At 33.5% G+C, this 11,821-nt stretch overlaps 3 protein-coding genes across 4 annotated transcripts in view; all 3 read left to right on the top strand.

Annotated features, from left to right (window-relative positions):
- The window catches only part of LOC111482257 (FACT complex subunit SSRP1-like), a 6,933-nt gene extending 6,271 nt beyond the window's left edge, over positions 1-662 (top strand). The window contains exons 15-16 of the mRNA XM_023127962.1: positions 84-162; positions 286-662. Coding sequence (XP_022983730.1) covers positions 84-162; positions 286-413 — 207 coding nt within the window. The 3' untranslated portion in view covers positions 414-662. The remainder of the gene's footprint in view (positions 1-83; positions 163-285) is intronic.
- A 2,340-nt stretch (positions 663-3,002) lies between these two features.
- On the top strand, positions 3,003-10,861 carry LOC111482311 (aldose 1-epimerase-like). Of its 2 annotated transcripts, XM_023128036.1 has the most exons (6): positions 3,003-3,007; positions 8,746-8,954; positions 9,059-9,108; positions 9,569-9,692; positions 9,813-9,920; positions 10,089-10,861. In XM_023128036.1, exons 2-6 carry the CDS (start codon positions 8,777-8,779, stop codon positions 10,709-10,711), a joined length of 1,083 nt encoding a protein of 360 aa, XP_022983804.1. In that variant the 5' UTR covers positions 3,003-3,007; positions 8,746-8,776; the 3' UTR covers positions 10,712-10,861. The 2 variants fall into 2 exon arrangements, with proteins under 2 accessions (XP_022983804.1, XP_022983802.1); XM_023128034.1 differs by lacking the exon at positions 3,003-3,007 and having other exon boundaries at positions 8,671-8,954.
- On the top strand, positions 4,676-7,277 carry LOC111482338 (plant cysteine oxidase 2-like). Its single transcript, XM_023128075.1, has 5 exons — positions 4,676-5,160; positions 5,720-5,838; positions 5,937-6,120; positions 6,570-6,776; positions 6,852-7,277. The coding sequence occupies exons 1-5, from the start codon at positions 4,935-4,937 to the stop codon at positions 6,980-6,982; spliced, it is 867 nt and encodes a 288-aa protein (XP_022983843.1). The 5' UTR covers positions 4,676-4,934; the 3' UTR covers positions 6,983-7,277.
- Positions 10,862-11,821: the final 960 nt, after the last annotated feature.

Here is an 11,821-nt window from a genome sequence, read left to right as displayed (position 1 = left end):
CCCCCCCCCCCCCCCCCCCATTATTTTGTTTTTACTAATACTAGGAAATTGGTAGTTTGCTTACCTGTATTTCCTCATTGCAGAACATAAAGAAAAGTACTCCTGGAATTTCTTTCACGGAATTAGGACGAGTACTTGGAGACAAGTGGAATAAGATGTCGGGTATGTGGCTTTTCTAAATTTTAATTGGATTGATCTCTTGCATCATTAAAGATCCTGATGTCACCTTAAGCTGAGAAGAAACGCATGTATATTTTAGCTGAGCGTTGATTCATTTACTTGCAGCGGAAGAGAAAGAACCGTACGAATCGAAGGCTCGGGATGACAAAAAACGGTACAAGGAGGAAATCAGTGGGTATAAGAATGCACAACCAATGAATATAGATTCGGGAAATGAATCTGACAGTGCATAGATGATCGATCAATCAATTTCTAGTTCTTTATAGCTGAATGGCATTTACATTATACCATGTTGTACTAGCATCACTACATAACCTAGTTCAAGATTAGCTGAGGAATCAGTAGAGGTGCTGGTTGGTTATGGCTTCTTTATTGTATGCATTCTTTTCTGAAGCAACTAAAGAGAGATTGAACAACCTGACTTGGCTGGCTGTAAGCGGACACAACCTGGTAAATATTTAGAATTCCTTTACATTGAGTAATTTTTTTTCCCATCTAGCTTCAACGGCAAAGAATACTCGGTTTTCTTCCTCGACACTCGGATAATAAAGACCTGTCGGGCATATATGCAACCTTGTACCTGAATGTTCGTTTTTAAGGAATACAATATTTCTTGTCATTTTTTCAAAAATGTTCTAAAAAGGTGTCCGAATTTTAGAAACCACGAAAACAGCTCGTTTCTTGATTTTCTTTCCAAAACATGAATTAAAGTACTTTTTTTTTTTTAATATCCTTCTTTTACTTATAATTAAAATGCATAATAGAAGGTTTAAATTTCAAATTTAATTTATAAACTTGAATGTGTGTGTATTTAATCTTTTAATTTTAAAGTTCTTAAATATTTAAAATTCTTATATTTAGTCCTTAAATATTTAAAAATTTTATAGATTAGAGTCTCATATTAGCTAATTAATCCACCTTAATAATCTTTCTCAAGGAAGTTTAAAAAAAACATAAAAGGAAAGTGATTAAAGTTTAGCGGATATAAAATGGATAAATCTTATAATAATGTACAACAATTAATTCATTTATTAAGTACAAAATGCAGAATTAAAAATCTAAAAAGATAAGGAGGACGTGGAATAGGCGAAAATAGTGTGAGGATGATTGGATGAGCCAAGTCATGGACATGCCACCTGGCGTCCACGTGAGGCCATGCTACGCCACGTTTCAGCCGTCAGGGCGGATTTTGATTATTTATGCCCTACAAAACACGAAAAACTAACCACAAAGTGGGGCCCACACGAGAAAAAAAAATATATATATATATTTAGAAAAAGGAAAAGGTAAGCCTTATCCTCTCATTTTGTTTTTCAAAGAATAAAAATCGGATTCTGTACCCTTTTGTCTGACACGTGGCAAAATCTTATTTTTGGTGGTGATTATGAATAATTTAGCTTACCTTTGTTCTTTGTTATTTTTGCTTTGAATTTGGTTACCTTTTTTTCTATTATTTGTTTATTCTTTTGTATATAAATATCTCAAACTTTTTCCTCCCACGTGTAATTTGACTTCTCTCTCTAGTTTGATCGTTAAATTGTCTATTTCTTTTCCTTCCTTAATTTTTAAATCAAATCAAATTAAAATTTATTTAATTTGAATGCACAAAAATATCAAATTTTCTCCCTCTTCTTAAAAAAATTAATATTTAAACAGACCTTATTTCATATTTTATTTTTTTAATTTTCCAAATATCTATTTTAGTTTATAATGTGCAGACACTATTATTATTGAACGTGTATTATTATACAATAATTTAGTTTTAAATAAATTCTATCTATTTTTTAATTAATATTAAAGTTCATTTGTAATTTTAATAAATAGTTTTTAAATGCTATTTTCATACCTTTCAAATTGATTTTACAAAATTTAAAACATGTTTTCATATAATTTCGAACGCCATAAATCATTTATAAGTATGTCAAAAGGTACAATAAATACCGATTAAAAATATTATAAAGCTTAAATTATATTATTGTTTCATCCAATAAAAACAGTTGTCCCAATTATGCTATATTTCACATTAGAAGGTATGAAATTTCTATTTTAATTAGATAAAATTAAATAGGTTAAAATGATAAAAATAGGAAATTTGCTTGGAAATAATTTGAATAATCACTTCTTGGAGAGGATTTTTAATATTTACTCTAATTTATTTGATTTTTACATTTAAAAAAAAAAATACATTCATATTATTTATTCTTTTACTCTAAAATAAAAAATTAAAAATTAGTCGTTTATAATTAAAAGGAGCTCACTTCACCGTCTAATACACTTTTTTTGTTTTATTACGATGAACTCGTTATCTATCTAATATTTTTCTTTGTTTATTGTCATTCATTTTCAATCGAACATGAGTTTGATACTAAGTCACTTACACTCTAACGTTCGAGTTGGTATCAACTTGTTTAATACATGCAAATTTACTAATATTTTTTTTAAAATATATATAATTAATTAGAAGGAAAATAAAAGGGTAATGCCCATTAGACATGGACATCATATTTAATAAGTTAATTAATCAATCATTTTGTTTTTTTTTTTTCATGGAATGTCGGATCAAACATTTTGTGTGATTGCAATTTTGTTGGTGGAATATTTTGAGTAAGGAGTCAATCAAAGAATGTTCAAACTTTTAGCTGACCCAAAGTCAAGATTCAAGGATGTAATCATTACATAGACATGTCTTTTCCAACTATTACCTCGTTCTAATTCATTCAACGTTCATTTGTAAATTCAATTTTGACTTTTAAGTCTTTTACGATCGTATTTTATTGTCTACTTTAAATATAAGCGGTGTGAAACTTGAAGAAAAGAGAGTACATGAGTTGTAAAAGTCAATCAATAGTAGATATTGTATGCTTTAGTCAATTACGTATCGTCGTCAGCCTCATAGTTTTAAAACGTGTCTATTAGAGAGAGATTTTCATACTTTTACAAGAAATGTTTCGTTCACCTCTTCAACCAATGTGAGATCTCACATGAATGAGCTGAGATGACATCCGAATAAAAGCGATTGTGAAGATAGGACGACTAAGAGTGAGGACAAAGCATGCTGAAAAAACTCATGTTAGTTTGTGAGGATAGTTTTCACTTTTAAGACACAAGAAGTAACATGCACGAAAATGTCAGAGTCATCAAGTGTCTTTGAATCATAGACATGAGTCGTTACAAGCTGTCATCACTTTCTTACTAATATATTCAAGATCTTCCAACATAATTATCATAAAATAGAATATTTTTCATAGATTTTGAACCAAACATTTTAATTCTCTCGCCTTTTAAAATCAAACATTGAACCAAGAAAAAAAAAACAGCTCACTTTTGTAGACTTGGTAATTTTCCAACATACACAAAAGGATAACATGATCTCTTCAAGTCATTGAAATTTTAAAGAAAATCGTGTACGTTGTATACAGTTCTAGAAGGATACTCGTACACGGGTAAACGATTTTAGGGTTTTGTATATCCAATTTTATTTCGGGTAGTTATTGAAATCAAATCACTATATATTAAAAAAAAATATCAAAATTTGAATGTAGCTTATTATAATAGGATTCACAAAAGTTAATAATAGTTGAAATTATTGTTAAATGAACTCTTAACAATTAAGACATTCAACATATAATATATAATTACAAGTTTTTTTGTCCTTTTTTGAGCCTCATAAATAAATTTGTATTTGTTCTTAATTAAAATTTATATTCATGCAATCCATGCAGAGACAGAGAAAGAGACCATTATTCTCTAATTGTACATTCGTTTAATAATTATTTTAATTTGATTTTAACTTTTTCCAATTTTCACTTTTTTTTTTTAAATATTTTGGACTCTCAGCCAAAATATAAAAAGAAAATAAAATTTTCAAAACTATGTTTTTTAAAAATAAATAATAAAATAACTAAACTATGGGTAAACGTAAACAATCAAACTATGGGTGAAGTATTTTTAAACTTAATTTTAAAAGTAAATTACAAAAAACAAAATTAGTATGTAATAATTTAACGCACATGAATACAATTTAGTTTCTATATTAAAATAAATAATGTTATCCTTTGAATGTTTTTATATTACAAACACTAAATTTTTATATAACAAATTATACACCTTTATAAATGTCTTTACATTTTGTGAAAGTTTGGAATATACCAAATTTAATTTGACTATGCCTAAATTTAATTTGATTAAGTCGAAATTAATTATTAATTTTGTTCCAACTTTATCTTTTAATTTAAAATTTGACCGAGTATGGATTGTAACTAAATTATTAATTTAACGAGCATTTATTAAGATTATTTTTTAATATTGTTTATTAAAAAAAAGTGGAAAAAAAAAAAAAAGAAATTTAAGTGTGAAATTTGGTGAGGGCAAAATAAACCCCACCTGAAAAAAAAAATAGAAAAAAAATCCACTGTTTGGAACAGCCCACTGGAATGGTGGGAATGGCCCCTGGTTTTCTCTTCTTCAAACCCATCTTTCTTTCTCTCTTTCTGTGCGGAAACCTCTCCCTTTTATACCCCTTCTGTCTCCATTCTTTCAATTTCTTCTCCATACGGAGATGACCATTTTTACACCTTCTCTCAATCGCTACTAATCTGTACCCTCTTCCCCTGTTTCTTGGCCTTTTCGCTTTTCGATTCTATCCAGATCCCCGTTTTCCCCTATCCTTTTCGCTTATTTTCGGGCACCCTTTTCCCTAATTTCACTAATTTTTCACTTCCTCCCTCCAATTACTACCAATTTTTGGTGGGTTAATGGGGATTGAGCGATATCTGGCTGATCGCAAGGGGAAGCAGTTTTGTGAATTGCCTAAAGAAACAACTACGAATAACAAGTCGAGAAAGAACCGGCGGCGGACTAGGAAGTCCTCGCCGTTGCCGGTTCAGAAACTCTATGAAACTTGTAATGAAGTTTTTGCTTCTGGTGGGATTGGAATCGTTCCCCCTTTTGAGGATATTGAACGGCTACGAGATGTTCTGGGTATGTGTTTGTTTTTGTATTTAATTCTGAACCCCATTGCTAATTGAATTGAATTGAATTGAATTCCCAATTCTGATTGATAATGTAGTTTCGTGTTGTAATCATAAGCCTATCTGTTTCCATTTTTTTAATGTGTACAAATTGTACGAACCTCGTTTGTGAAAAGCTTTTGTGTTGGGTTTTTTGTGTTTTTTTCAATGTCCTGTTGGATTGTATATTTTAGCTCTGTTTTTTGCTGCAACTTGCACTGCCTGCTGCACGTGCTGAGTATCTATTTATTTATTATTTTTCTTCGTGGTATGTCTGTTCTAGATATTGGTGCTTGAGCTATATTGGTTGGATAATGATTAGCTTCAACATCCACATAGTTCAGTTTTGATTATAGAATGAGCTAAACCCATCTCAATTTCTTAAGTTCATAAGCAAATTAGGAGCTTTTGGGATGGTTTTCAGAGTAACCCAATCAAAACCAATTGGTTTGCTTTGTGTTATTGTCATTTCTTCACTGAGTGTGGCTGTTTGTTTTTGTGTTACTGATAATGAATCTTGTTGTATATAGATAAAATGGAGCCAGTAGATGTTGGGTTGTCGCCGGAGATGCCGTATTTTCGGACGACAGCCGGTCGACGAACTCCTCCTATAACATATTTGCACCTCTATGAGAGCAACAAATTCTCTGTATGCATTTTCAGTTGCTTTATTAGAGAGCAATCTAGTTGTGGAAGGCTCTTAAATTTGTACAGTTTTTGACCATGTGTGTTGTATTTGTGGTGCAGATGGGAATATTTTGCTTGCCTCCTTCAGGTGTCATTCCACTTCACAACCATCCTGGAATGACAGTCTTTAGCAAGCTTCTCTTTGGAACCATGCACATTAAGGCATACGACTGGGTGGATGGCGGCACTGTGAATGGCACGTCTACATGTGCCAACGTCTCGCGTGGCAGAGCTTCTTCAAGAAGTGAGTCTCTATGCAATATTGTTATGTGCTCACTCTACAATTGGTTGAAATAACAGTCATTTCCCACCACACCACCACACCACACCACACCACAGTGGGAGGGGAAACGAAACATTCCTTATAAGAGTGTGGAAACCTCTCCCTAGCAAATATGTTTTAGAACCGTGAGATAACAGCGATACGTAGCGGGCCAAAGCAGACAATATCTGCTAGAAGTGGGTTTGGACCCTCATAAGAAGGGTTGAAGTAAGGATTTAAATGATTGGAAGTATCTAAAAGACTATAACAGAGATTGATGTTGATGGGTTGTCTGTGTTGATTGTTATACAACCAAAACTGATAGGGCGAGCTATGGATTACAGGAATCTCTTTTGCGCTTGGTCGATGAGATTAGTCGAGATACATGTAAGTTATAGGATTTGCTAATATGTGTTGTTGAACATCTCCAGGTATTCGGTTAGCGGAAGTCAAGGTAGACGCAGACTTCACGGCACCATGCGACTCATCCATTCTTTACCCTGCAGATGGAGGAAACATGCATTGCTTCACAGCTGTGACAGCGTGTGCAGTGTTAGATGTGCTCGGCCCGCCATACTCCGATCGAGACGGTCGGCATTGCTCATACTACCTTGACCATCCCTTCACAAAATTTTCAGGTAGGTTGTGTGTGTATAATGAAGTGAATACAGGAGATGGGTGACTGACATGATGATTTTGTTGGAAAATGACAGTGGAGAAGGGGGTTTCGGTCCCAGAAGCGGATAGGGAAAGGTACGCATGGCTTGAAGAAAGAGAGCAACCTAAAGACTTGGCTGCCGTTGGAGCAGTGTACAAAGGGCCAAAGATAGTAGAGAATCGATGAACTCTCTGCAAATGAAATCTTGTTCATTCCATACAGTGCTGTCATGGACTGCTACCATTTGTGTGCAGCATACAGTCTTTGTTTACTTCTAGAAGAAACAACAGAGAGAGAGAGAGAGAGAGAGAGAGAGTTAAAATAAGGTTCTTTTATTGATGTTTCTTGTTTTGTGGAACATGAATTAGGTGCTCCCTTCACCCTTCTTCTTACTGTTTTTAATCATGTTTTGTATGTATATATAGTGGAGTTAGAAAGGGACTTCGAGTAAAAAGGAGTATGAATTTCTTATGTTCTTCCAGTTCCTCTTTCAGTTTCTAATGTTTACAGTTTCGCCTTCAAACGACAAAGAATAAGCACGAAACGAATGGCTTTCTTTAGTGTTCGAAGAAAATAATAATTTGGAGCGTAAAGGTATAAAGCTATTACGAGTTGGAGTTGTGACTATTGTTCTTGTGCTCGGGGTATAGCTAAGGGAAACATCTAGTATTTGTGGTTTCTTTTAATCATTATTGTTCATAAGTAATATTTAAGATGAGGCTTAATTATTTCATGTTATTTACTGTTTATATTTTTTTTTAACAATATCCTAATCCTAATCAACACTCATTTGAAGTTAATTAGTTATTAAGGCGTGAAGTTAATTAGTTATTAAGGCGTGGATATAGACATAATTTTGATGAACGACCATATACTCCTATATTGACACAATATGAAATAGTAAAAACCTATCTAAAAGGGATTTGGAACAGGCATGTGACCATGAACAACACATCCTAGATAAGCATAATCGAAACATTTGATATACAACTATAGACAACACGTTTTGGATAACTACAACTGTGACACTTAACTCTTCAATTTCCATAATTTCTTCGTCCGTTAATGCATGACTTAGACATAATCTCAACTAAAATAAGTGTGCCATTTTTTGTTTTTTCTAAGCTTGATATTTTGTCTCTGGTTTAAAAATTAACTATAAATCACTCACAAACATCTATTTCTCCGGCAACCTTCCGTCTTTGGATGAACACTTATCCACAACAGAGGTCAAGGTCAACCCTACCATAAATATGAGGATATGTCCAAGTAGCCTTCATGTGTGAGCAGCAGATAACTCATCCTTTGGGCATTGTTGTTAACACTAAAAAGAATCTCAAAGCTGGCCATTTCCACATCAATTATCATTACCATTTTCAAAAAGTCCAATTAATCATGCCCCCATGTGCCTATGCTTCACACTTTGCTCCGTCTCAACAATTTTATAATCGAAAATAATAGATAAAAATGTAAATGAACATGAATAAATCTTTTTTAGAGAATTTAATGCTCCAAATATCCGGGATTCCTATAATTTTCCTTTCTTGGTCCCTTATTTTATATTGGACCGATTTATGAGAGAAAATGATACTATAAATGGTCCTAATCACTTAAGTTTTTTAATATGAGTAGGACTCAACTTTCTACTAATCCTTGTCACCCATGGAAAAGAATACTTTTCCATAAGAAAAATCATAGGGAAAAGGACTCATTTTGACTTGTTGCCCACTGAAAGGTCGGCCCACTACAGTGCATTGATGATTGATCCATTGGTAATCGTCCAAAATTTAGTTTAATGATAATAAATTTTACCCTTTTTAGTTTTCTAAGTCAAACCCACCACTCACATGTCTCTGTTCAGCCAGATGGGTCTTTCAATTTCCCCACTTTTCTTCTTCTTCTTACATTTCGATGCTTCTCTTTATAAGGTCGGTGAAGCAGATATGGAGGAGGGCAAAATCGCTTCACTCTTTGGCAAATATGGGCAAGTTTTTTCTGGGGTTGTTCTGTGTTATTGCTTTAGCTGCTTTTGGGATTGCTAATGCCTCTGAGAAGAAGCGGGAGATTGGGATTTTTGAGCTCAAGAGAGGTGACCTTTCAGTGAAATTTACCAACTGGGGTGCCACTATTGTGTCTGTTCTTGTACCAGACAAGCATGGTTTGTCCCCATTTTGGTCCCTTTTTTTGTAGGTGGTTTTTAAGGTTTCTGTTCTTGTGTTTCTTAATTCGTTTCCTTTTTCTCTTATGGGGTTTTTTTTCCAGGGAAGTTGGATGATATTGTTCTTGGGTATGATTCCATTCGGGAGTATCAGGTGAGGTTTTAGCTGTTTTGAGCCCTTTTTTCTCTTACAATTGGTACTCTGATTGTGAAGTTTGATACCTCTAATCCTGTTTTTGTGTTTCTGTTTGGCTTATAATTGCTCCCGCGGTAAAAAGCCATGGGAAATCAAAATATCTTATAATCTTGGAATAATTATCCATGTGTGGCCCAAATTCTGTAGGATTTGTCAAAGGTTTATGATGTGATACTTAAATTGAGAAAAAAAAATTGAAGTTTGTTCTTCTGTTTGTGATTTATTTTCCAGAAACCACGTTAGATCGTTAAATTACGTGTTTAGTCTTTGAGTATCTGTTCGTTTCAAAAACAACTTTCAATTTTATACCTACTAGATCTATAAACTTGGTGTTCTTTTATCTATGAGTTTCCTCTTTGGAAACCTTTTTTTTTCCATTCAATTCAACTAACAAAGAAAAATGTTCTTGCGTCTTTAGAACGACACGACGTATTTTGGTGCGATTGTTGGAAGAGTTGCGAATCGAATCAGTGGCGCGAAATTTACTCTGAATGGAGTTCTATACAAGCTGATTGCTAATGAAGGCAACAACACACTTCATGGTACATTATTTCACACAACTTGATTTTTCTGTTTGGTTTGTTTATGAACTTTTCAGGCATTTTTTTTGTTGATATTTTTCACAAATACATCAATAGTTGATGAGTGATTTGTAATGTTAGGTGGTACTAGAGGCTTCAGTGATGTTGTCTGGAAAGTAACCAAGTATCAGAAAAGTGGTAGCTCTCCTCAAATCGTTTTTTCCTACCGCAGTTTCGACGGTGAAGAAGGTGAGAACGGAAATAGTATTGTGAGATCCCACGTCGATTGGAGAGGAGAACGAAACATTTCTTATAAGGGTGTGCAAAACCTCTCCTTAGCAGACGCGTTTAGAACCGTGAGACTGACGGTTATACGTAACGGGTCAAAGCGGACGATTCTAACCATTATTTTTGCAGGTTTTCCTGGTGATCTATTGGTGACTGCCAATTACACACTCATTGCAAACAACCAACTGAAGTTAACAATGAAAGCCAAGGCTCTAAACAAGCCTACCCCTGTAAATCTAGCTCAACATACATACTGGAATCTTGGTGGACATAACAGTGGCGACATTTTGTCACATCGTCTTCAGATCTTCGGATCCCGAATCACGGTTGTCGATAACTATCTGATTCCTACTGGAAAGTTAGAATCTGTGAAAGGAACTCCATATGATTTTCTGAAGCCCCGCAAGGTTGGAAGCAGAATAAACAAGCTTCCAAAAGGGTACGACATGAACTACGCGCTCGACCATGGCACCGGGGAAGAGAAGGTGAAGAAAGCAGCAGTGGTGTACGACGAGAAGTCGGGACGGACGTTGGAGGTATTGACAAATGCTCCTGGCGTTCAGTTGTATACAGGGAACTATATAAAGGACGTGAAGGGGAAGGGGGGGTTTGTGTACCAAGCTCATGCAGCGCTTTGTTTGGAGACTCAAGGATATCCTGATGCAGTGAACCATCCCAATTTCCCTTCAACCATTGTGACTTCTAAGAAGCCTTACAATCACATTATGCTGTTTAAGTTCTCAGCTAAGTGAAGTGTGTGAAGTGTTTTTGAGTTTACTGATGTAAGAAAATAAGGTTCCTCTTCTTTCTACCTTTTGGAAGCTCTCTATATTTTGACGTATCATGACAATGGAAAGAATCTTCGAGGTTGAAAATAAACAAAACTCGTTCCTGTTCTTGTTCTTGTTTTTGAATGTATATCAAAAACTCGAGAAAATTTAACCACTCTTCTTGTTCTCGTTCTTGACTGTCACTTAGGGGTATTCCTAGTCAGTTGCTACACGGCTTCTAATTATATAATATGTTTAAATTAAACAACAAATTTCCAAATTTATCATTTAACCATGGTTTGAAATATGGTTACTTTTTTTCTAAAATGGTTAAATTCTAATTATTTAGTGAAAAAAGACATTTTCCCATATGGAAAGTAAAATTGATGGCAAGTAAAACAACCTTCCATATGTAAATACATCATTTCTTTAAAATTCACGTGAATTTGCAACATCTCAATTTTACAATAAAACACAGATAAAAACATTAAAAAATATTTAATTTATTTTAAGTTTTTGTACAGTTAATTCATGTACCTCTACTTTACTCGGATATTATATCAAATAACTTCGCTAATTTTTTTGTAGGTTTACAAATATTTTAAACGGGTGCCAAACAAAATTTAAAATTTTTGAAAAAGAATTTGGTTTTGGCATTAATTAAACTTATGCTTAAAGACATGTTTGAAGCGACTATAGAGTATGGTGTTAAAGATATGAAGATTATATGTACTTTTTAACTAAAGGTAGATGTATTTAATTATGTCTTTTAATCTCAACCCAATTTTTTAATTATGTTTTATTTCTCTATACGTTAAGTTATATAGCACCGATAATACAATAATAATTAATTATGAATCTTGCTAATATAAGTATTAATAAGTAACGAAATTTAATAAAATTTAGTTGAATTGAATTGAATGAAAATGATTAGGTCGTCCTCGTGTCTTAGAAATTCATCTGTATAGGGAGAAACACTTAACCAAAAGGGAAAAATAAAGCAAAAAAGAGAGATGAAAAGAAAGAGAGGGAGAGATGGAAAAAAAGGCAACAATAATCAACCTATTATAAGATGGAAAAAGGCGGACCAAT

This window comes from Cucurbita maxima, unplaced genomic scaffold (assembly GCF_002738345.1).
Source record: "Cucurbita maxima cultivar Rimu unplaced genomic scaffold, Cmax_1.0 Cma_Scf00007, whole genome shotgun sequence".
NCBI lineage: Eukaryota > Viridiplantae > Streptophyta > Magnoliopsida > Cucurbitales > Cucurbitaceae > Cucurbita > Cucurbita maxima.
This window is presented reverse-complemented; position numbering and strand designations above follow the sequence as displayed.